At 32.4% G+C, this 27,255-nt stretch overlaps 1 protein-coding gene across 3 annotated transcripts in view; it reads left to right on the top strand.

Annotated features, from left to right (window-relative positions):
- LOC127701548 (inositol 1,4,5-trisphosphate receptor type 1-like) overlaps positions 1-27,255 on the top strand; it is a 405,533-nt gene that overhangs the window by 296,547 nt on the left and 81,731 nt on the right. For 2 of the 3 annotated variants that reach the window (XM_052205479.1, XM_052205470.1), the window contains 9 exons: positions 6,962-7,129; positions 7,368-7,499; positions 10,749-10,944; positions 12,184-12,422; positions 16,174-16,374; positions 17,604-17,714; positions 20,322-20,417; positions 21,138-21,206; positions 25,167-25,289. In XM_052205479.1, coding sequence (XP_052061439.1) covers positions 6,962-7,129; positions 7,368-7,499; positions 10,749-10,944; positions 12,184-12,422; positions 16,174-16,374; positions 17,604-17,714; positions 20,322-20,417; positions 21,138-21,206; positions 25,167-25,289 — 1,335 coding nt within the window. The remainder of the gene's footprint in view (positions 1-6,961; positions 7,130-7,367; positions 7,500-10,748; positions 10,945-12,183; positions 12,423-16,173; positions 16,375-17,603; positions 17,715-20,321; positions 20,418-21,137; positions 21,207-25,166; positions 25,290-27,255) is intronic. The other variant, XM_052205488.1, reaches the window with a different exon arrangement.

Raw genomic sequence — 27,255 nt, 5'->3', positions numbered from 1 at the left:
CATGAATTTAGAATTTTTATTTGTGGGCCCAGCTATCAAATTGGTTCATATTGAGGTCAAAAGGGTCCAAAATTAAACTTTGTTTGATTTCATCAAAAATTGAATTATTGGGGTTCTTTGATATTCCAAATCTAACCGTGTATTTAGATTTTTAATTTAAGTCCCGTTTTTTAAATTGGTCTACATTAAGGTCCAAAGGGTCCAAAATTAAACTTAGTTTGATTTTAGCAAAAATTGAATTCTTGGGGTTCTTTGATATGCTGAATCTAAACATGTGTTTAGATTTTTGATTATGGGCCCAGTTTTCAAGTTTGTCCAAGTTGGGGTCCAAAATTAAACTTTGTTTGATTTTAACAAAAATTGAATATATGGTGTTCTTTGATATGCTGAATCTAACCATGTATTTTGATTTTGGACATTGGACCATAATAGGTAAATTGAAAAAATTCAAGTTCTTAGACCACATTCTTTCTGTGTCAGAAACCTATGCTGTGTCAAATATTTAATAACAATCCAAATTCAGAGCTGTATCAAGCTTGAATGTTGTGTCCATACTTGCCCTAACTGTTCAGGGTTCGACCTCTGCGGTCGTATCAAGCTGCGCCCCAGCGAAGCATTTTATTTTAACTGTCATTATCCTGACAAGTACTTTCCAAATAAAGCTCTCATTCAAAACCTCTTTCTTGTATAATAGTTCTTTCCAGTTCCAATTTTTGTCTCGCCTTGACGGAGTCAAAAAGCGAGACATAGGTGTGTTGTTTCGGTGGCGGCGGCGACGTCAACAATGTATTAGTTTGTGATTAGGTCTAGTTCATGGTGAACCACTAGTGGTAGGTCAATGATATTTGGTATGCAGTTGTATTAGCATTGGCACATCTCATTACCATGGAGATTATTTGGCCCCGCCCCCTCAGTCAAGGTCTATTGACTTTGAAACTTTTCATAGTTTACAAGTATTAGTTTGTGATTAGGTCAATTTATGGGGAACCACTAGTGGTAGGTCAATGATATTTGGTATGCAGTTGTATAAGCATTGGCATATCTCATTTCCATGGAGATTATTTGGCTCCGCCCCCTTAGTCATGGTCTATAGACTTTGAAAATTTTGCTAAATTAACATGTATTAGTTTGTGATTAGGTCAGTTCAAGGGGAACCATTAGTGGTAGGTCAATGTTAATTGGTGTTCAGTTGTATAAGCATTAGCACATCTCATTTCCATGGAGAATATTTGGCCCCGCCCCCTCAGTCATGGTCTATTTACTTTGAAACTTTTGCTTAGTTTACATGTATAAACAGTATTAGTTTGTGATTAGATCAGTTTAAGATGAACTGCTAATGTTAAGTCAATGATATTTGGTATGCAAACATTTCCATGGAGATTATATAGCCCCACCCCTGATCATGGTTCATTGACTTTGAAACATTTACATAGTTTACAAGTTAATGTTTGTGTTTAGGTTTGTTTAAAGGGAACGACTTATAATAAGTCAATGGTATTTGGTATGCAGTTGTATTAGCATTGGCACATCTCATTTCCATGGAGATTGTTTAGCCATGTACCTTCAGTCATGGTTCATCGACTTTGAATATTTGCATAACTTACATGTTAAAGTATTGCTATTTTAATTTCAACATTTGCATTATCAAAATTACAAAAAGGCGAGACATATCTCTGTGATAACAGTTTATTCCATTTATCTGTCAAAACTCTTCAGCACACATTATTAACCCCCAAAAATAATAATTTTACGCTCTGGATAGACCCTAATTGGACTAACGCTAAGTTTTTGAACTGAAAAAGGGGATGAGATATAGTCCTGTGTAGCAAAAGTATGAGGAATGCATTGAATATTTTTAAAAGGGACCAAAGGGGGTTGGTATATGATAGCCCATCATCCAAGGGTATGTGTGAAAGGATGAGGGGTATTCTATGAGGAAGCCAAGAGGCTTGGAGAATTAAATAAGAAAATTTCCTTCTATAGACAACCTTATTTTTTTACAGTTGAGTTATTTTATCATGTAGACAAAACCATTCCCTTGTGTACTATAATTACCTGTTTAACCATATCCAAAGCCTTGTTTCAAAGCAACAAGGTAAACTCAATGGTAAATTCAACATTTCAAATCTTCTGGAGTGTTATCTATAAACTACAACAAATTAAAATTTCTACCAAGTTAAGTCTTATTTTAAGTAGACATCTGTGATCAACATAACCTGGGAGGGAATTTCACCCTCAAAGCCTCCTTGCTTTCTCATAGAATGCCGCTCATCCTTAATTCACACATATACTTGGATGATGGACTATTCTGTACCGTAAGCCATACAGCATTTCTCAAGTTAAATATGAATCTTTGTAGCCACAAGGCGTGTAATTGCAATTCACAGAAATGTTAAGTACTCCACCACAATTTAGAACCAAATTAAATTCGAAATAATAACTGTCCATATCAAACAAATTAGCACTTAGATACAAGAAGATGTGGTATGAGTGCCAATGAGACAACTCTCCATCCAAGTCACTGTCCATATTAAACAAATTATCTCTGTTCGTATAACACAAAATCCACTGGTCCATTCCAAAGTAGGCGTCAGAAACTCCATCTTGGTTGCTGACAATAGATCATTCTGGAGCAAGAACACCTGTAAGAACATGATATTTACTTATTAGAAGTATTAAAAAAGCTACTTGTATGATCATGTATATTTTCTCTTTCTGACTTCACAAATACAAATGTATAAAACTTACAAAAAGTTTTTGCTGAATTCCAATTTGCTGTTCGCATAATGTCATTTAGAGTTACATCAGACATGAAAGCTGCAGAAGTCAAAGATTCTCTAAGTGAATGTGCCCTAAATCGACCTTCATCAATGCCTGATAATTCTAATATATGCTTAAGCCATCCAGCTATCTGTTTACTACACCAAATACACCACTTTCTTCTTTGAATTACTGTTTTGAAGTGGAAGGGTCTCTACACATGTAGTAAAATATCTCTTAGATTCTTTTTGAAACTCCTTGATTATTGAGTGATTGCCTGGTACAATTCAGGCAACTAGAAACATTTTTCTCTTGTTCATTGATTGATGTTCATTGATTCATTTGGCTGAGTGCTAGATGTAGGAATTCTTTTCAAAAGGAAATCTTAATGGATAATCTATTAAACAACTTAGCAACCTTGGAAATCAAGTCTGTGTGTGCCATATTGGTACTATCATTAAGACCATGCTTACCCTATCCTCCTCTATCTTTCTCAGTTCCTATGGAATTAAACTGAAAGGAGGAAAAATATAAGGCATAATAAGAACTCCATGAAAATGAAAATGCAAATGCCTCTGACTCGGGAAACCAAGACACAAATCTGTCTGTTCTACATACAGCATTAAACACTTGTTCATTTAATTGCCACCCAGACGAATCACTATATACCCTAGACATAATCAGGCAGTCTATTTTCTTTCCCTGGAATGTGGACAGCAGTCTGTCTGTCTGTACGTCTGTACGTCCCGAAATTGGTTTCCATTCTCTAACTTTAGTTTGGCTCAACCAAATGTTATGAAACTTATAAGCAATGCTTATTACCACAAAACACAGATCAAGTTTGAATTTGGGTGTTGTAACTTTTACCTTTCTAGAGTTATGCCCCTTTACAAATGGAAAAATTGCTGAATTTTTCGTTTCCGTTCTCTAACTTTAGTTTGCCTCTACCAAATGTTATGAAACTTATACACAATGCTTATTACTACATAATACAGATTAAGTACAAAATTTGGTCACTTTTACCATTCTTGAGTTATGTCCCTTTATAAACATTAAAATTGTTGAATTTTTTGTTTCCATTCTCTAACTTTAGTTTGTCTCAACCAAATGTTATGAGACTTACACACAAATGCTTATTACCACAAAACTCAGATCAAGTTCAAATTTGGGTAGCATCACTTTTACCGTTCTTCAGTTATGTCCCTTTATAACTATATGATATGCAAGTGGGGGCATCATCTGTGTCCACATGTGGACACAATCCACATTTATTTTTTTTTTTTGTTATCAAATTCAATTTTATAACCATATTGTATGATATATAAAACTCAAGGATCTGAGGTAATATTGCCTCAAATATCAGAAAATTTCATGACTGATCCAGCTTCAAATTTTACCTTGAATATCTCCTTTGGCATCAGCTGTAATTGCCTTGGCCCCTGCTCCTTTACTTTTGTAATCTGTGTGTGAACCTGACCTCCATGATGCAGACAATAATTTTGTAGTGGTTTCTGAGAAACCTTTTGCTTTAATTTGTTTCTCAATATTCACCATGCAGTCAGGCTGAATATCTCTGGATTTAAACTTGGATGTACTATTTTTAGCTTTCCCAAACCTTGTTCTAACAGATTTTCCTCTGTTTGAGTAATGGCTTTGTCTGCCTTTCTAATCCCTATGACAATTTCCTCTTTTCCTAAATCCTTTGGACAGAAAGAAGTTTTCTGAGCTTTCTGATTTCCTACACATGATTCATAGTAGTTTTGTGCTTCATTGATCTCTTTTATACACTTAGTTATGTCATCACCAAATAAATTTTCCCCTATCTCCTCATTATGATTGCATAGTAAATGATACTTTTGTACAAGGTGAGGTTTAATAGTAATTTTTCTACCTTTAGAAAATTAAAAAGAGACACTGCTAAGGATTGTCATAGCTCTAAGTATGTGAGCTTTAAGCTCTTTAACATCAGGATATCTTTGATAACAACTCTACCAAATGTATTACAGGCACTATTCCTATTCCAAGCATTTTTTGCACATTCTGCATAATTAATTCAAGCCACTTTACATTTCTTTGAAGAAATGTTCTTTGAAGAATTTGACCAAATCTCAACATCTACTTTAAATAATGTTCTTTCAATGTGATGGTATTTAACTGTCTTTGACAATTTCATCTAGGTTTGCCTTTTTTTACAGACAATTGTATTAACCGTATCAGCTATGTTTGTCATAGTTTCACTACTGAACTTAACATCCTCCTCAAAAATTTTAGGTACTTCAAATGTAAATTCATCTGCTTGAGTGCTGTCGTTTACAGCAACATTATTATTCTCGTCAGCCTAAAAGATGTCTAAATCCTTAAGATTTAAGATTTAAGGTTTGATTGTCAACCATTGCTTGGAGATCAAACTCTGATTGTTCAGATGTGCTTAAACTTTGGCCTGCCTTATTTTGAAAGCACAACTCAAAACTTTCCATTGAATTATAAAGGTTTCTTGTTTAACTTCTCTCTTAGATACATTATCTTTGTTCTTTTTATCTGGGGAAACATCTCCCACATTCTGAATTTTACATTTCATCATGGCCTTCCCCTTCTTATTTTTTCTTGGTCCTTTCCCTGGACCCGGCCTATCTGACTTTCTATTTATACTCAAAGTTTACATCAGCTTTTGTAACTTTTTTTTATATTGTCTTGGACTTAAGAGAAAAAATTCTCTTTCTTCAGTATCAGAAACAAATCACTGCATGATGTCTTCCTTACCAAGTGTAGTATTCAGCTCAAAGTTGGAGTCAGATGAAATTATTGTTGAATTTAACACTAGTCGTGTAGTTGTACTCGCTGTTCAAACTTATCAAACATGTCTCTTGTTACAGCTTTATAAAGAAACGAGGCTTCACATAATATTACACAAGAATTTATAGTACACAGCTGACTGGTGTTGTCTACATAATAAAATTGCCCAACTATAAAGAAAAGTGTTGTCTACAGCCTAACAAAGGAAATATTCATATTTAACCAGAGAAATGCCATATAGCTTACGATATAGAACCTGTTGTGTTTCATTGGCACTCAGTATACATGCATATATTACCAGGGGTAGGTCTGACAACATGTCAAAAATATTTCATAACAGGTTCTTCAAGAGCCATAATTTCTTACAGAATTTCAAGATGAAATAACACTTTAAATCATCTTCAGATTTGAAAGAATTAGGCATGTCTTTAATTTCTTTGCATCTTTTTTAGTTTTTAGAATATGATTGCATGTTCACTTTAAAAATGGCTGCTATATTAATTTTCATTTTCCACAAAGACTTTTTAGTTGAGACATTTTAATTTGTTCGCTTACTTTAACGTACACATATCTTTCTTGTGCAGCATTTATTATCTATATCATGTTTCCATATATTAATATATATTGATTTCATTACATTTTCATATGGTATTGCATACTCATTTACACTATGTAGGGGCTGCATACATTTTATTTTTACAAATGGCCATCTTCAGCTCTAAAGGCCCCTGATATAGTGTTTATGATTGTTTTGTTGTGGAATAAATTTATTGTGGTGGATTATGTTATTGGTTATGATTGTCTTTAAGTGTTAATTGTTGATTGTGAACAAATTTTCATGTATTATTATAATTTATTCACAGTATTATCCCAAAACATCTTTCTTAGTAAGCAATATGTATTTACTGTTGAAAAAAAAGATGTACTAGATTTTAATGGAGGGGGATGTTCCAAAAGTGTATGTTTTTACTGAAAAATATTGATAATTATGAGTGCTTTATGAAATACAAAATATATATTTTAGCGTATAATAATTCTCCTTTTACATGGATGCAATATTAAAATAAGTTTATTTTTCACAAACTGTTTTTGTGAATCATCATTCATTATGTCTCCCCTTTCAACTAATCTGTCTGTGTTTTCGGTGCTTTTATTATGTTTCTCATTTAAAATTTATAAAGACTATCTTCCATAGCAGTATATGTTATGTTTTATCAGTACAGTATATTATATTATGGAACTCATAATTTGAACATTTGGATCACCCCTAAATCTTTTTTGTACTTGAATGGTTATGTCTCAAGTTTCTCATTGAGGTCTAAGAGGTAACAGCTTCACATATTTGCATGAAGATGATACATCAATGTGTCATAAATACTACATCTAGTTTTTTTTATTATTATAATAGGGAGAAGCTTTACGGCAATGTCTGTTGACAAAGTATTATGAAAAGGCACCAATGAGGGGACAAAGAGATGGTGGAAATAAACTGGCTTTGTCTGGAAGACCTGGTGCTGATAACAATTCAAGATCCAGCATGTTTGGTAGAGAAAGAATGAGTCTTTATGATATTCAGGTAGGATAATTTAAACAAAAATTGAACAAAAAACAACCCTCCCCTAACATAGGACAGTAATGTAACAGAACAGCATAAAAAACATCTGTAAAAATCAGCAGCAATTGGCTCAATTCAATAATACGGAAGGATTAATCCTGTATCTTTATTTTAATGGTCTTTTTATCAAAATATAACTAGAGTTCACAAGTCATCTTAATATAAAATTTTAAGATTGATTTGTATACATTTTTTTCAGTGCCATTTGGCCAAAGAAGGAGCAGCAGATTTGATTGTTGATTTGATAATGAAAGAAACTAACAGCAAAATATTTCAAGAGACAGTGGAACTTGGCATTGCTTTATTGGAAGGTGGTAACCCAGTTATTCAGGTTAGTTCTATCTACTCCTACACTAAATAATTTTGTTTGAATCATTTTTAACTCACTAGTTCACAGGGCCATTTTGAACTGTTGCAGTGACAGTCAAAGCTGTCTTAACAGTCACCTCTTTTTACAGGTCACCCGTCTCTAACAGTCACTTTCAGACTCTCCCAAAAATTTTTTTGCAATATAATTTACCGTCTTTTGGTATGTATAGTGTGCACATTTATACCCTGGGTCATGTTTCTTGTAAGAGGGGCGCGCACTATACACGCCTACAAACATTTTCTTAGCCTTTTTTCAGGTCCGAACTCCCGACAAAGAAAAACACAGGTGAAGTGAAGAGTACGGAATTTTTCGCTAATTCCTCGACTTTTATTATGTTTTACATGTTATATTTGTAATATGTATCTTATTGTACTTGATATGTCATTTTTATTCAAATAAAATACATTTTATATCTCTGTAGTTACATTCGTTTATCGTGTAAAATTTGTCCATCTGTTTTCAATCCGGAAGTTTGCCATGTCTTAATAAAGACACCATGAAGCTTTTGTTGTCGGTTAATTTAGGCTCTGTGTTTCTTGTGGTCATAACTTACTGTTTTGTATGTGTTCATCATGGAGAGTAGAAGATATGTGTATGAAAATTGAATAAACCACGCTCGTTTTGAAAAGATAAACCGCCATTTTTTTTTTACTGTATCAGGTGATCGCCAGTCATGTGACTTAATATTGTAAAGTGATGATTTAGTCTATGAGAAGTTTTTTTTTTTATAAATACCTTTCTACTTCGTAACTTTTAAACAGTAACAACTGTTTAAAACCGTTCAAGAAATTATGATTGAAAACATGATTATCCCATAATTGTAACCTGAACAAATTTAATTAGGAACAAGGTGAACCTGTCATTGATTGTTTTGACATTGATTAGACCCATTGATTGAGGTGTGATAATCCGGATTAACAGCTAGAATCAACTAACAACAAATAAAAATTATGAGATTTTAACAATTTATTTCAGCACTAATTCATAACATAAAATTAAATAATACAAGATAATACATATTCCGTATTAATTACGTATTCTGTACGGAATTCACCGACATCGGTGACCATTTAAAAAACTTCCAGTTTAGACTTCCTGTTTGCCAACAAACGACAAACATTAACTTGTGGGTTATAAAAAGAAGATAACTATTAAAATTCTTTATTCAGCTACAATAAATTCTTTCCATGATATTAATCATGACTTCTCATTAATTCCTTGCCGAAAAAAATCACGCTCAAGCAACATTTTACCGATTTTGGAGCTGTGACTTTTCCGAAAATGTCTATGTGTATTATATGAAGAAGAAACTTTTTTTCTCAAGTTTCTTGGTCCATAAAGGGGGTGCGCACAATACACAAATGCGCACTATGCATACCAAAAGACGGTAACTCTTTTCAGCGGTCATTTCAACTTTCAACCACAGTCAATTTGATGTGTTTAACTACCAATATAATCATGACGAAAAATAAATGTGCTCAATATCAAAGTCAAATTGAGAATCAGAACTGAGATGGTGCAATAGGTGGTGCATTAGTGAATTCCTCGTGTTCCACTTCTTTCAGATTCCATTGAAAACAGTATCACTAACTTTTCGTCCAAGGGCGATGTCAGAATAGGAATTTTTCTGAACTCTTTTAAAAGGTCACATTTCTTGAGCAATCACTTTGGTATTTCCCATGATTGATTACTTAATACAGGTTTGACTGTACTTTGTATCCACTGTCAAAGGTTGTTCATTTTTGTGTTGCCTATGACTTTTGTTGTGACATAGAGATTACAACCTGATAGCGACGGCATAAACTATTTGTATAAAGATTTATATTCCAGAGGGTAGAAGAACTGGATGCTTCATACCTTGTATACAGATAGATGCCTTATGTTATGAAGTTTCTGTCTGTCATGTGTCCATTGTCCTGGAAGTCATTTTTATGGATCAGGGACTGATAAAAAATATTATAATTTTTTTTGTCATGTACATTTCTCACTTATCCGGTATTATGAGTAATATTGATATATGGGTAATAGCTCTTATATGTTGAAGGACAGGTTCACATGACCTCAACCTGATTTCATGGATCAGGTTAAAGTGACATGATAAGGTCTTAATCTAAGATAATAAGTAGTAGGTCAATAGTGGGTCTCATTGGGGTCTAAGCATGACGCGGGATTGGCCGATTTTTTTGTAAGCGTGACACGTGAAAGTCAAATTATTGTGCTTGAAAACGGAAAACGAAGTCGGTTGGGACACGTGAAATTACAAGCGTTATTATTACAATTATTAGAGGGATACGGGGAATCTGACAAAACAATAAGTGGGATCTGGGATCAGATGCCCCCAATGAGACCCCCTCAATATATGTGTTGTATGGAATGACTGTAAGGTTTACATGTCAGTCTGATAGGTTTCATCTGACCTTGACATTATTTTCACAGTTCATTGGTCAATGTTAAGTTTTTGTGTTTTGGTCTGTTTTTCAAATACTTTTAGCAATATGTCAACTATATTTGGTTTATAGAAAGATTGTAAGGTCTGCCTGGCATGTATCATCTGACCTTGACCTTATTTTCATGGTTCATTGCTCAATGATAAAGTTTCCCTGGTTAACTCTCTTTATTTAGATATCAAAAGCAATATATCAACTATATTTGGTGTATGGAATGATTGTAAGGTTAGCAGAGTTGATCTGACCTTGACCTCATTGTCATTGTCGGGTCATTGATAATGTTAATTTTATGTGATATTTGTACTAAAACCTTTATCCTTATGACTGTCAACATAAAATTAATCTTGGTGAGACATTTCAGCATGTTCACTTTTGTGTTTGAATCATTTAAAACAACTGTGTTGTTACAGGAGTAATTAAATGTAGATTCTAGATTTTTTATTTGCCAGTATTCGAAATTTTTCACTTACTTTAAAAAGTAACTTAAAAAGACATGATGTTTGAGAGACCTACAAAACTTTCTAGCAAATACAGCAATGATGCCACATAAGTTCCAATTGAACATAGAAAGAAATTATACTTTCATCATCTTTGAAAGTCATTAACCCATCATTACCAGACTTGTTTGTTATATTGTAATATATAGATCCTTTATAAAAATACCTCATTTCATTTCACAAATGACATGTCCACCATTGTCAGCATATGGAAGGATGCATATGATATAAATAGTTTAATAATTCAGCCTCAATCTTCATTTCAGAGATCTGTTTACAATAGGTTGCTAAAAGACAAAAACTCTGATGTATTTTTCAAAGTATTTTACAACAAGATGGTAAAAGCAAGCGAGGAGATTAAATCAACCGTAACAGTTAACACCAGTGATGGAGAGAAAAGAACTGATGAGCAAAAAGAATTACAAACTAAAGATGCCACAGGAGGACTGAAGAGAGGCAGAGGTATCATATATTCCTGGTTTATCATCTCACAGATAAAAGATATATAAAATGTCTCCTAGTTCACACATATTTAGTACCAACACTTTTGTCCACATTTTGTTGGGTTAGTGATGCTCAACTTTTCTTTTTCTGTGTAGTTTTGTGGACTGTTATTTATCTGTTATTCTTTTTTCTTTTCACCTTGGTGTTGTCTGTTTAATTATCACACAGGATGACACAGATCCAATAACTACAGGAAACATGATTCTGTACAATGCCAAGAGTAACTTTGTACAGAATTTCAAGAAAAGAAAAAAAACATAAAAAAAACTTTTTAGTCTTGTTGCAAACTACAAATTAACAAGCTGATGTTAATAAAAGATTATAGCACAAAATTTAACAAGCATGTATTTGTGATACATTTGAGTTAAAAACAAATTATAGATTTATTGTTATCTTTAGCCATGTTGCAAAATTTTCTCAATGGAATAGATATGCACATGTTTTTAGTGACGTCTTATATTTTAATGAATATAATATTTTCTTTGCCAAAAAAACTTTAGAAATGTAATCTGTAAGAATTATCCAACATGTCCAATACTACATCACCATCAAGGGGAAAAAAATAACAATTTATAATATCCTGAAAACTAGGTTTTACTTGTAATCCTTGCAATATTTGAATATATATAAATAACTAGTGTTACAGTTGCAAAACTTATATTAACTCTTTATGCTCCATGAATTTAGATATAATAGAAAGGGTAGGAAGTAATTTGATATCCTCCCCTGTGCACAAATCTAGATTGAATCAGAGTATGGTGAACAGGATGATATAAATGGCAAATAGCTGAAGTGATTTTCATGAATTATATGCTATTATATATCATTGGAACTATTATTGCTTTCCCCCCCCCCCCCCCCCCCCCCCCCATTGGACACATTCCCCATTTATTTATTATCAAGTAAGATGACCCTAGAAAAACATTAGGTTTTTTTTTTTTGTTGTGCCCCATTCCAATTGTCCACTGAGACAACTTGCTAAGTGCTTTCAATAATCTGAGATTTAAGCTAGATGGCTGATTCAAGATTGTTAGATGACCTTTTGATTTCTATATTAAAAATAGTCACATAGTCAATCTTGAGGAATAAAATCTTCCATCACCTATTATGTTTCGAAATCAAGTTAAATGATCAGGGTGGAATATTTTGAATAGTAAAAAGTAGCAATCTAGCTAAATCTCTTGATATGGCTTACAGGTAGAAGACAAGATTATGAGGAGGATTCCGTAGGAGGTATAAAATTTAAATTAAGACAGAATAAACAACCTGAGGAACCTGATGACCTTCAGAGAGGTCATGTTGCAGGTCAAGATGATGCTGTAGATAAGCAAACTAAAGAAAAAGAAGACAAGAAACTGACACCACATGTTGCAATGATGAGACCAATCCTTAGATTCTTGCAGCTCCTATGTGAAAATCATAATCGAGAACTACAGGTAAAGCGTCCATATTATACTAAGATATTCTGTGTATTGAGCAAGTCTTTCTAGGTTTAGGGTAGTATAATGCTAAAAGAACTTTTCCGGTTCAATTACAGGTGTAATACCACCATTGATTTTCCCCTATTAGTCTTTGTTAAATTTGCACTTTTCAAAAAAATGTGCATAATTTATCTTTGTTTCAAATAAAGAAATACTTGGCATGAGTAAAGTTTCATCCTGTCCAGTACTATAAACAAAATTTCACAAAATATTTCATTGCATATAAGAAAATAACCATCACTGGAAGTTAAGCAATCAAATTTTCACCCCTTTTTTTCCTGTGTACAAGCTTTAGTAACCATGTAACCTCAAGTTTCCAAAATATTCTGTAGAAACACCAAATAAAAAAATAAGGGTGCTTTGATACACCCAAGATATATGTTTATGACTCAGAAATTTTTTACTGCAATGAAATGTAAGATTAATTTCCTACAACTGTCAAATTCAAGGGAATATTTTTATTCTATCCTTTTTCGTATGTAACCGGATGTGACGTACTATGATTTGGTGGTATTACACCTAAGGAAGACTTTTTTTGTTGAATAAACTGAATGTGATTTTTTTCCTTTGTAATACTGGTTATTTCAAGCATTACTGTCAAGTTTTGTCATAATCAGTTCAATAGTTTGAGTAAAATCTAGTATAATGTAAGACAACATCTACAGCGATTTGAGCAAAATTTCTTCGAAAAATCTGAATCAAGCTGCTTCATGATAGAATATAGTGTGGACCAATAAATGATCAAATATTTTTCTCATCTGCCTACAAACAGTTGAATATGATACAAAAGATGACTCTAGGATGATAAATACCACTAGTGGACCTCTTTGTCTTTATTATAAGGTCCCTTTTGGTCCATTTATACCTCTCATTTCCTCAAAATTTCAACTTTCTAGGCAAATAAATAAAAATTTTATGGTAACTTTCACTAATTTATGAAAGAAATGTGATAATAAATGAGTAATTGAAGTATTCAAGCTGACTGAACTATCCAGATAAAAGTTTACTGACTCCATGGAGGTTTCAATAAGTCTTTACGTAAAACTTAGATTTACACCGCGTTCCAGAGAGGGACATAAAAAGCTTCCCTTTTAGTGAATAATTTGTTGTTACTGCTTCAAAAATAATTTCATTTACTAAGCCTATATATTTATTAAAGTATTACTTAGGAAAAAGTTTTCTATTATAGCAAAACATGAGAAATGAGAAAAACTGAGAAAAAGCTCCCCAAAACACTGAGTATGGCTTGCTCTGTCTACTAATATTCATGGTAGAGTCCTATTTCAAGGCAATTTTCTCATAAAATGTGTTTTGAGACTCAATCCACTCAGAATATTTCATTTTTATACGACCGCAAAAAAAATTTTGTGTCGTATAATGCTATGATGTCGTCTCCATCGTCCGAAGACACATTTGGTTTCTGGACAATAACTTTAGTTTAAGTGAATAGATCTCTATGAATTTTTATATTGGTATGACGTTGGCGTCGTCGTCGTCATCCGAAGACACATTGGTTTTCGCACAATAACTTTAGTTTAAGTGAATGGATCTCTATGAAATTTTACCATAAGGTTCAATACCACAAAAGGAAGGTTGGGATTGATTTTGGGGGTTATGGTACCAACAGTTAAGGAATTATGGGCCAAAAAGGAGCCAAAAATAAGCATTTTTCTAGTTTTCAGAAAATAACTTGTGGAACGGTGTATGGATCTCTCTGAAATTATACCAAAAGTTCCCATACCACAAAGGGATGGTTAGGATTTGCTTTGGGGGGTTATGGCTCAAACTGTTATGGAATTAGGGGCAAAAAAGGGGGAAAAACAAGGATGTCCTGGTTAATGGACAAATACTTTAGTACAAAACATTTAAAGCAGTGTAAGGGAGGTAATTCAAATACATCATTTGAATTACCTCCCTTACACTGCTTTTAAATTATGTATAAAGTAATGGTTAATGAACAATTTAAAAGCAGTGTAAGGGAGGTAATCCAAATACAACGTTTTGATTACCTCCCTTATACTGCTTTTAAATTATGTTGAAAGAAATGCATATTTATAAAGGAAGACCAGTAAAAATATCTGCAAATGTTGCATCTTTTTTTTTTTTTACAAAAAATCCATATGTAAGATTTGACACCATATTTTAAATTCTATTATAAAATAGATTTAGTTAGCACTATGGTAAATTTAAATGGGTAATTATGGTTGCAAACTCCATTGGAAATTTTAATTGAGATTATGACCATATCTTGAGGGAAAGAATTTTTTGGGGGGAAAAAGGGGGGAGGGGGTAAAAAGAAATTGTGGGGTGTCAATTTTTTTCATTTCAGATTTCAGAAATTAAAAAGAAAAATTCTTCAAATATTATTTTTTTTGCAAAGGTGTGTAGGGGGGTTATTACGCAACAGCATAGTGTATTGCACAAAAGCAAAAAAAATGGGGGGTAATTTTTTTTTTTTTTTTTTCAGGGGGGGGGGGGGGGGGGGGGGTCAATTCGCAACAGCAAAGTGTATTGCACAAAAGCAAAAAATTGAATATAAATTCAAATCATATAACCAATTCTAAGTTCTTTGACTACAGTTATTCTGTGTCATAACCTTTAATGTGTCATATATATTTAATTACAATCCAAATTCAGACCTGTATCAAGCGCGAATATTGCGTCCATTTTTGCCCCAACTGTTCAGGGTTGGACCTCTGGGGTGGTATCCAGCTGTGCTCGGCGAAGCAATTTATTGGCTTATATCTCGGAAACTTAAGCATTAAGAGCAAATCTGACTTGGTAAAAATGTTCATCAGGTTTAGATCTATCTGCCCATTAAATTTTCAGACAAATCAGACAACCCCTTGTTGGGTTGCTGCCCTGAATTGATAATTTTAAGGAAATTTTGCAGTTATGGGTTATTTTGAATATTATTTTAGATAAGATAAATTTTAAACAGCAATAATGTTCAGCAAAGTAAAATCTACTAATAAGTCAACATGACCAAAATCGTCAATTGACAAGTTATTGGAGTTATTGTCCCTATAGTCATTTTCTGCAATTTTTTGGTAATTTTTGAACTTTTTCAAAAATCTTTTGCTTTTAATTTAACAACTGGGCCAAATTAAACCAAACTTGGCCTCAATCATCATTAGGGTATTTAATACTATTTATTATGATTTTAACCTTATTAAACATGATTTCCAAAACCACAGTAGATACAGGTGAGCGATACACAGGCTCTTGAGAGCCTCTAGTTTTTGTGTTTTGAGCAAATACTAAAGGGGATAGAGAAAAACTGTAAACAGAAAAAAATTATCAGCAATACATGTACAAGATCAACAAAATAGAGATTTTTATGATTAACTTTATGCTATTATATGATGTTGGAGAGGGTCCATTGTTGAAGGTGCACATAGCCCTAGGTGAGCAACACAGGCTCTATAGAGCCTCTAGTTTTAGAGATAGCTTGAAGATAAAGATATGATTTTTGGTAATTTTGTTCCGGTTATTCATTTGAATGAAACTTGCTCCTTGGAACAATGTTACATTTTAATAATATAAATAATTTTAATTTTGAGAAAAAATTAATTAAGAGTGAAGAATTAAAAGTAAATTGAACGAAAAGAAACTATTACATTCTCATTGTATAAAATTGTTATATAGCACGGGTTTGACTTAGTAACAAACGTTTCTTCTTGCATAATTTTTTTTTTCTTTTCAGAATTTACTTAGGAATCAAAGTCACACTAAATCACTGAATCTTGTTTGTGAGACCTTACAGTTTTTGGATTGTATTTGTGGGAGTACAACAGGTGGATTAGGTTTACTAGGTCTCTACATTAATGAGACAAATGTAGACCTCATTAACCAGGCTTTATCAAGTTTAACAGAATACTGCCAGGGACCTTGCCATGAAAATCAGGTAAACATAAAAGCATGACACTGTTTTTCAATAGATCACCATATTCTTTCTGTCTACAAAAGCTTTGAGAAAAATATAAAAAGAAATCATTGTCTATCTAAAGACACAAACCACATTGGACTTAAAAGGAAATGATTGTGTCAAGAAAAAGACAGGCAGTTTTGCGTTCATATTGCGGATTTATTTACACTTAAAAAAATAACACATTTTGTTCATTGTCAGTCTGATCAAATATTTTTCAGTTGTATCAGTGAAAATAATGGTGTAGTTCCTAGTTTCAATTTTCATGGATTTTCAATGCCATTTTTATACGCCCGTCAAAAATTTTGACGGGATGTATTATGGTATACAAATGTTGTCTGTCCGTCTGTCTGTCCGGCGTAAACATGTCGCACCGTAACTTGAGAACGACTTATCCAAATTTCATGAAACTTAACATAGTTGTTTCTTATGATAGTCAAACGATCTGTATACTTTTTGGTGAAAATAAGATTAAAACTTTTTGAGTTAGGGGACTTAGTAACTAAAACAGGTGTGTGTTTTTTTTTCACATGTTGCGCCATATCTCAAAAACAATTTATAATTATTGCTTAAAACTTTACACACTTCTTAGTTATATTAATCTTAAGATCTGTATACTTTTTGGTGATGATTCAAAATTTTATTTTTGAGTTATTGAGTATTTTGTAAAAAAAGGGGGAGGGGTTTTTCACATGTCACGCCGTATCTCAAAAACGATTTATGATTATTGCTTAAAATTTTACACACTTCTTAGTTATATTAATCTAAAGATCTGTATACTTTTTGGTTTTGATTCAAAATTTTATTTTAGAGATATTGATTTTTTTTTTTTTTTAAAAGTGGGGTTTTCACATGTCGCGCCGTATCTCAAAAACGATTTATGATTATTGCTTAAAATTTTACACACTTCTTAGTTATATTAATCTTAAGATCTGTTTACTTTTTGGTTTTGATTCAAAATTTTATTTTAGAGATATTGAGTTTTTTGTAAAAAAAAGGGGGGTTTTCGCATGTCGCGCTGTATGTCAGAAACTATTTATGATTATTGCATAAAAATTCACACACAAGACAACGGGCGTATCATGCGCTCATGGCGCAGTTGTTTATTGATTGTTTGAAACTATTCCTTTCAAATGAATGTGTCTATCTTTTGTTCATGCAACTTTTGCTACTGAAAGATTTAAAGATTTTTTTTTTTTTTATTTCAGAATGCCATTGCATTACATGAGAGTAATGGTATAGATATCATAATAGCACTTCTGCTGAATGATATTATGCCTTTAGGGAAACATAGGATGGACTTGGTATTAGAATTAAAGGTTGGTATTTAGTGAAATGAACATTCTCTTATGGTTGTGATATGTTATCTTGTTATCTATATAAAAAATGTGTTAATTTGATGGGCTTACCCAGCAGCATGGGACAATAATACGACATTTCCATTGTCTATTTGTTAGGTCATTGATGACTTTCAAAGGTTAAGACAATGTATTTTTCGTCAATGGCAATGGACATATGTGATTTCTTCAATAATATACAAAACACTCACATTTTTCACCTGAAAATTTTCTTTTTGTCAAATGTTATTACATTCTGAAGCGTACACAAAGTTTCGAAATATCTGATGTTAAAGTTTTACACCGGAACAGGACATATTACGTCATACTGGATTTTGATTGAACTAGTACATGCATTTGTGCAGGTATGAAATTTAATTATGCAACCAAATTCTTCAAAAAGGCTAAAGTTATCATAGATATCTTTATCTAACGTTCATTTCAAGTATTTTCTTCAAGCAAGAAATAACTTAAACTCAATCCTGCTTTGTAAACAAACACAGCTAGATTTTATGTATTCTTCTCTTATCCCTGTTTTACCATTTTCAAGTCAGCATCCAGTATTAGGAAAATGTGCTTTTTAAAAATAAAAGTATAAATCAAAAAGTTAAATATCATTTTTATGTCAACCATTGTTTATAGGATAACCAACTGATTACCATTGTTGCCTTTTGTTACTAAGTCTTAAAGGATTAAAATCTGGATAAGACATGAAATGTCTGGTTGGCTCAAATATTATTTGGAAGCCCTGCAGATGACTGTACTCTAAAAAATTACATTCTTAGTTTTTTTAATATTCTGGTTTCATGTCAACAACTTGCTTTTGTAATTGTTGTACTGTCAATGCTATTGAGACACTTTTTAATGAGGTATGAATGTGACATCAAGGAAAATTTTGATGGTACTAACAATAAGTTAGTTGAGTGGTCAGACCAAACCCCTTTACAGTATATACACAGGGGTGTAGAAATGCTATGCCCGACTCATCCAACTTGTACATTTGACCTACCAGACAAGCAATTTTTTGTGTCTTTGTTGCCAGTGGACAAGTAAAAAAAGTGTTGCTTGACAATGTTAATTTATATAATCATATTAAAAAGTCCGCAAAATTTATTCATCAAAGTAGAAAAAATATCAAATATTAAACAAGACGAAAGCAACATTAAGTAAAACAACATCAATGATCAAGAAATAAATCCATTATCAAACAACAAAAAATAAGCATACGGACCAGGGTTTCATTAATATTCTGTAATTTTTTTCCCATTGATACGGGATTGTCGATCAGGTTATACCAACAATACACTGGAAATGTTCATTATTAATTTCAAGCTCTGATTTCTCAAGAATGAAAACTAAATGACTGGTCGAGTTGGATAAGCATCTTCAGATAGGTCATCGCTCAGAAGTTGATCAACGGAGAAGAGGCGCCTCATAAAAAATAAAATTGTTGAGCCAAGATCTTGGTTTTGACAAGAAACAGAAATCAGGACAAATAGTATGAAGTTAAACTGGAATAGAGGTTTTAAAGCACTGTTATGTTTTTATTTTGCTTAGTTATCTAAAAAAAAGTTTTTGGGGGGAAGAGAAAGGGGTTGATGTTGCAAACAACAATTCAATAATTCATCAATAACTGTAAATTCTGAAATTATTACGAGGTTTTTATTAATGCAAATAATGCGACTGGGTGACTATTGCAATAATAAGAACTCGCATTCTGATGTCTGTTACATATATCTGTATGCAGATTTTCATGATATCGCAATAATTAATCTCGCATTTTTGTCCATTCTTGAAAAATCGCAATAATAAATGCACGCAATAATTTCTGAATTTACAGTATTTGGTTTTCATCTCTTCATTAACTTTAAAACTTTGCAAAAGCTCACAGTGAAGAAGATATAAGTCCCAGGTTCATGTAAGCTAGCATCGAAAAAAAATTGCAAAATTGGCCTCTAGATTCTTAAGTTTAAGGTTGTTTTTGTGGTTGGTTTCTATCTCATTGGTGTATACTCTATTTATCTTTTTATCATTCTAACATACAAACAAAGACCATGAATACCATTTTCATTGTGTTTCAAATTTTTTTAGAAACATACACGTTTACAGTAAAATACATCTTCTTCATTCCATAATTCATTAAGAAATCACTGATTCAGGGCAAGTGACTTTTCTTCTGGACAAGTAATACTTACAATTTCACCTGCCCAGGGACAAGTGGTCACAACAAATATTTCCACACCCCTGATACAGAACTTTGTAAATCTCTGGGCAATGTGGAGACATATAATGAATAGACACTTGTCCATTGTTAAATCATCTATGTCAACCTCTAAATGTCCTTTGGTTTTTTGTGTTGGCCTGTACTATTGATAGAAAGAGGCATCCCTGAATTTTGACTGTTATATGTATATCTTTTTCTCTCAAGCATCATGCAAATGCCTGTTAAATTCCTTAAATGTGAAGCAAAAGTCAATGTTATAGCACAATTTATTATCATAGGTCGGTTTTATAAAGAAATGTAAAGCTTTTATTTAAATAGAAAAATTTTTTAAAATCGTTAAGTTTTGCATATTTTAATATTTACAGAATAACGCTTCTAAGCTCCTGTTAGCTATCATGGAGAGTCGACATGACAGTGAAAATGCTGAAAGAATATTGTATAGCATGAACTCAAAACAACTAGTAAGTGACACATTTTTCCAGTCTAATGCTTAGTCATATAATAATAGTCATTGAAATTAAATTTTGTGGTAAACCAAAGAGGAAAGAGGCATGATAAGGGCCTGAAATTGCAAAAATATTAAAATTATTCAAAACTTTCAAAATTATGTTATTTTTAATGATTTATTTATGTATAGGTACCCATTGATCATGTTATGTGTAAAATATGAAAATCACAGAAGAAAGAATCCATTACCTATTATTTTCCCAATAACTGAAAATTCACGTCCATTTAATAAATTTCCTGTAAGAAAGCTATTGGATTTTGAAATATCTTAGCTAGTTAATTATATATGGTAAGCCTAGTTGCAATACTAATTTTTTATGTGAAGGAAAATCATGTTTTTTTTTAAATGTACTTAGTGAGCAATTCATCTGATACAAACTTCATTCATAGATTAATGTTTGAGTTATGATAAATAGAATTGAAACAAATAAAAAATTTCTTTTGAATAATTTATATTAAGTAGTGTGTTGCATCCCCTATATGTTTGTTGCCATATACATATTATTTGCTGATGCAGCTGATCATTGCTCCCCAATTAACAGTAGAATATAATCAGTTTATTAATACTGATTACTTTTCAGAGTGAAAGTTTAAATTAAAGAAGTTTTGTGTAGTAATGTAATTTCACCCTTGTGTACCCATCGGTATCAACTAACAAATACTTGTTTTAATAGGTTGATGCTTTAGGTGTGGTGTTTAAGCAAGCAGTGGATGATGGATTAATAACAAACTTTCATAACAAGGTTTATTGCATGTTGTTTTTTTACTGTATTCAGTATTGTCAGCAGTAGAAATGTTGTTGACCTCAAGTATTGTTTCATTTTGAGCTTAAACTATATATTATTCTGAAATATCCATACTTTTCTGTGTAAAGAGGAACTTTCAAATTATGGGTGTGACATACATAAATGTAACTGGCTGTCTTGAATGCTCACATGTGTATGGGCCAAAAACAACGAAAAATGATTTTGTTACGGTTTGCTTTAAAGATAATGTGTGTATTCCTAAGGTTCACCTATTCTAAAGCAGATAATAAACTTCTTTGAAATGTGGGCACTTTTCCAGATTAAGTTCACAAACTTGTTAGGCAAGGGTTAATTGATTTGTGAGTTAATCAAATTTTCAAGCATTCTTCTAATCCTGCCAACCCTTCAAAATACATCATCCCTGAAACATTGTTAAGAATGTTAAGAATATTAGCATAGCATTTGCCTTCAAAATATGTGTTATTTTAAACATGAAAAAAGTTAAATTACACATTGACCGCTGTGTTTGTGTTGTAAATTAAAAATCTAAAAGTAGTTAATAGCAGCCATTTGGAAAATGTTGTTTACACAAATAATTTCACAGAACAAACCTATAAATATAGTCCATTAAAATAAGTTTCTTTTCCTTTTTTGTCATTGTTCCAAAGGATTTTATTTTTGAAGTATTTTGGATCAGCTGTTTCAAACACAATGTCATTGTCAAAGACAAAATAGACTAGTCCAAACAGAAAAATCACTATAGTGAAATACAGCAGATGACCAAACAATGGAGGATTTTCTATTTCCTAGGTTGTTTGAATTTTTTTCCGTCCATTTTGATATTAAAAGAGGGCTTATCTGACACAAGGACAGAACAGATATCACCAGCTGATCACCAAACTCAATAGACTGAGTATTCTGTCTTTCCCATTAGACAGGTCTATTTTCTATATGAAAATAAAGGACCCAGTGATCACTAGCCTGTTAACTCTGAATTGTGAGTTTGAATCTAACTCATGGCAAGGTGTGTTCCACTCTGATCTTAATTTTAAGGATTGGAAGTTTTTCTGCTGAAGGTCAGTGGTTCTCTCCATGTACTTTGGTTTCCTCCACCAATAAAACCTTTTAGAATTGACATAGCCTGAAATGATCAAACAAATAAACAAACAATATTTGACCATAACATATATTATGTTTCAAAATGTATCTTACTAAAACAGATTGATGACTAAAACAGAGAAACATTGAACTTTCACATTACAAATCTGTAAACCAAAAAAAATCTTTAGCTTTCACTCATTCATGCCAATTACCTTCATAAAATTATGTAAGGATTTATGAAAAAATAAGATCTCTTAAAGAAAAAGTGTTATTTTGAAGGGACATAGACATATTAAGTATTTGTGAGGATTATTTAATATATGTTTAACAATGATTATGTTTGATGCTGCTATAAGATTCTACATGCATTTTGAGGGTTTTACAAGCATTGTTAAAAGAATCTTTACTGTTCTGAATACCATTATAGATTGCATGAATTTGATGGATGATTATAGTACATGTATATATGTATTGCCTTGTACAAAATTAGTTTGTGATTTGCAGTAAGTTATTTAAAAGTCTTAGGAAGAAGTATTCATAAACTTGCATTTTACAAAATAGGATGTACATGGTAAGAATTATAATTTACAATAACCCTAAAATTCTTTTAATTGTGAATGGGTAAAAAAATCCAAGTATTATGTTTAAACTTTTGCTTCAGTCTTTCCCTGTAGAATGTATCAACTTTGGACATTCTTTTGTTGTTTCAGTCTTATTTGTTCTTTTTCCTATTTCCCGAAATTGAATGTAAACTTATTAAAAAACAACTGTTATGCCTAGAATTATCTGCAGAATTTCTTTTGGATTTTGCTTAAGCATCAGTTTACCTTTCCATTTGATTAGCAGATTGTAATTTGTACCTCAACTTTATGCATGTATTATGGTGTCTGGCTGATCATAGTTTATCTTATTATCTTAGTTCTTTATGTTTTGTTGAAAGGCAATAAAAAAATATTTACTTGAGCTAAATATAGGAATGGCTAAAAAAGACAAAGGTCTTTCATAATTCTATATCTCTTATGAGTCCTTATGTACAAAAAGATTCAAAAGATATTAAGGGAGAAAACATAAACCATAAGTCCAATAATAATAGACAACACCATGGCAAAAAGAAAAAAACAATGAATAAACAAACAACTGTCCACAAACCATTAGACAGAAAACTAAAGATAGTATTAAAAGCTATTGGATTAGTCAATCAATGTAGATTTTTAACTGGCCTTGCCCAGTGTTCTATAAATCCATATGGCTAGCTTTAAGTAAACGTAACAGCTAAAATGTATGAAAGAAGAAAATGTTTGCCTTCCCGCTACATAGATTCCTTATTTCTTGCAGGTAGGATCTCATACATTGAAGCAGTGATGTCCAGTAGAGTCTAATTGAACTCTATGTGGAATTACATTTTTATGCCCCCGCCTTGGCCGGAGGGGGCATTAAGTTTTACCCTTGTCTGTCTGTATGTTTGTCCGAAATTGGTTTCCGTTCTCTAACTTTAGTTTGCCTCAACCAAATGTTATGAAACTTATAAACAATGCTTATTACCACAAAACACAGATCAAGTTGGAATTTGGGTGGCGTCACTTTTACCTTTCTAGAGTAATGCCCCTTTACAAAAACGAAAAATTGCTGAATTTTTCGTTTTTGTTCTCTAACTTAAGTTTGCCTCAACCAAATGTAATGAAACTTATACACAATGCTTATTACCACAAAACACAGATCAAGTTGGAATTTGGGTGGCGTCACTTTTACCTTTCTAGAGTAATGCCCCTTTACAAATGGAAAAATTGCTGAATTTTTCGTTTTTGTTCTCTAACTTAAGTTTGCCTCAACCAAATGTAATGAAACTTATACACAATGCTTATTACCACAAAACTCAGATGAAGTAAGAAATTGGGTAGGGTCATTTTTACTGTTCTTGAGTTATGTCCCTTTATAATGTTATATGCAAGCGGGGGCATCATCTGTGTGCCATGAACACATTCCCGATTTATTTTATTTTGAAATCCTTAACCAGCTTGTACGAAATTTGGCAGAATTATGTATGGATGGATCTTCATCAAATTCTTCATTGCATTGCCATGGTTACCAGAAGCAATATTTGATTCTAAATAGTCCGTTTTCCATTTATTTCCTTTCAAAACTTGACAATTAGAAAACTTTCTTCAAGTTTCCTGATATTGTGATTGAGGGGTATACTTGATAAACTTTATCCACATATACATGTATTGCCATTGACTCAAGAGGGCCTCGGTGGCCTTGTGGTCTAATTAGTCGAACTATTGTATCACTGGCCTGTCAACACTGAGGTTGTGAGTTCGAATATGGCATGAGGCAGGTGTTTTTCGACTCCAATCTTAATTGACTAGGATTGTCAGTTTTCCTATCGAAGGTCAGTGGTTCTCTCCAGGCACTCCGGCTTCCTCCAAAAATGAAAACTGACCGCTACAAAATAGGGCAATAGTACTGAAAGTCAGGTGTTAAACACCCATCAATCAATTATTTATCAATCCCATTGACTCGATGGGAAATCACATTTTCATCCTGTTCTCTGAAATGTCTTTAAATATTTTTAATAAAATTTTACCATTGTAGATTTTCTAAATTGTTTCAATGAGACGAAATCATCATGGCAGTATAAGGGAGTTTGTAATTCAGATTGGATCCCCAAGTGTAACCCATTTCGATTTGATTTTTTGTTCCAAAAATCCCAGAGAGAAAAGATTTTGGTAAAGAAAAAAAGATATTACGTCACTATCACACATTATACTTTTCATTGCTAAACATAAAAATCCAGTAAGCCATAAAGCCTTTATAGTGTGCAGTACTATTTTTAAAAATATGGGTATTTTGCAATAGGTTGATATTGCCAAGAATGCTTTTCACCAGGAAGATTCTGTTAATGATGATGAAGAGGATGATGAGGAAAGAGAAGCTTCACCAAAAGCTGTAGGACATAATATTTATATCCTGGCTACACAGGTAAATAGTGTTAGCCTGATAAAACCTTTCAAACCTGTCCCAGATATGGTATCCTAACATATAAATATTTACAGAGTCCCAGAAAAGCTTTGAGACACAATATTAATGAGACATATGCTACTTTCTTGCAATCTTGTGTGATAAAATTTTATTGTAGTGTCAATTAAAGAACCTAGAAATTATATGTGGAGATAATGATTCTTTGAAAGTGTCAATCAAGGTACCCAGAAATTATGTGTTGAGATAATGATTCTTTGAAAGTGTCAATCAAGGTACCCAGAAATTATATGTGGAGATAATGATTCTTTGAAAGTGTCAATCAAGGTACCCGGAAATTATGTGTGGAGATAATGATTCTTTGAAACTGTCAATCAAGGTACCCAGAAATTATATGAGGATATAATGGTCCTCAAAGGTTTGAAAACTGAAAGATTTTAAACTTTTTTACTGTAGAATGCTAGGGACATGATCAAGCTTAACATATGGTATAGACATTTGTCAAGTATTGAAGATGACTTTATTTTGTTCTCTTATTTTATTTTACTTTTGGTTTGCTGTGTTTTTTATGTCCTTTTATTCACATTTAGCATATACACACTAGGATGCAATAATCCTTTTTATAAAAATAAGAAGATGTGGTATGATTGCCAATGAGACAACTCTCAACAAGAGACCAAATGACACAGAAATTAACACCAAATAGGTCACGGTACGGCCTTAAACAATCAGTAAAACCCATACCGCATAGTCAGCTATAAAAGGCCCCGAAATGACAAATGTAAAACAACTCAAACGAGAAAACTAACAGCCTGATTTATGTACAAAATATTGAACGGAAAATAAATGAGATACACCACAAACGACCACCACTGAATTACAGGCTCCTGACTTGGGACAGGCACATACAGAATGTGGCTGGGTTAAACTAGTTTGAAGGCCCGCCAATCCTCCCCCTAACCTGGGACAGTGGTGTTACAGTACAACATAAGAACAAACTATAAGAATCAGTTGAAAAGGGCTTAACTCATCAGATAAATACAAAGCAGAAATACATCTAACAAAAACACAGAGTGGACATGGCAGGGTACTTGTACATACCCACAACAAAAAGACACTAAGTACAGATCTGAGAGTACTCACAGTTACTGACAGCTAGTTAAAAGTCCATAACAACTGATAAAAAAAAACATGCATCTAAGACTAAAATATCAATCAGTACAATCCAACACCCAATGGATTTAGTGTAAAGACGTCATTAACAGTCAGAGAAAAACATGACCTTGTGCAATGCCAAGATATAGATATCGACAGATTTTAGAGCCATGAATGTATATAAAAATAATATTTAGTTTGATTTTAATTTACTGATAACAAAATCAATATTTATACCAATAAAAACAATATTCAAAGATCTAATTATCGTGTTGAATTGGTAACCTTTTAGAATAAGTTTATTTAAAGAATCGATAAGTTTACCCGTATGGTATCTAAATTTCCGGGCTCAGTAAACAACATCTCCGTAAAAATTAGGATGTGCTATCCCGTTAAAAATAAGTTTTCTACAGGAACAACTAAACTTCCAAACCAAATCTTTATACATATGGGAGAATTTAGTAAAGGTTTTAAGTAATTTGTGGTAACGAAATCCCTAACTTAATAATTTACCAGTAATACATAGATTACGTTCATTGAAATCCAAACATCACAACAGACATGGGCATGGCGAACGAGTTGTGATATATAAACACTGTTAAGTCCTGTTAGACAATGATCATTATACCTAACTTGTACAGTGATTTTGCTAGCTCTTGTCATTTTCACCATTTACGAAACGATTTTCGCAATGATGAAAGTATTTCTGATCAATTTCGTCAAATTTGTAACAGTAAAAAAATAAATTGTGCAAAATTTTACCTGGTGACAAGTTTATGACAAGTTTACGACCAAAGCTAATCAACATATACAA

This window comes from Mytilus californianus, unplaced genomic scaffold (assembly GCF_021869535.1).
Source record: "Mytilus californianus isolate M0D057914Y unplaced genomic scaffold, xbMytCali1.0.p SCAF_1, whole genome shotgun sequence".
Classification (NCBI taxonomy): Eukaryota; Metazoa; Mollusca; class Bivalvia; order Mytilida; family Mytilidae; genus Mytilus; species Mytilus californianus.
The sequence above is the reverse complement of the archived record's forward strand: the minus strand, read 5'-3'. Positions and strand labels throughout refer to the sequence as shown.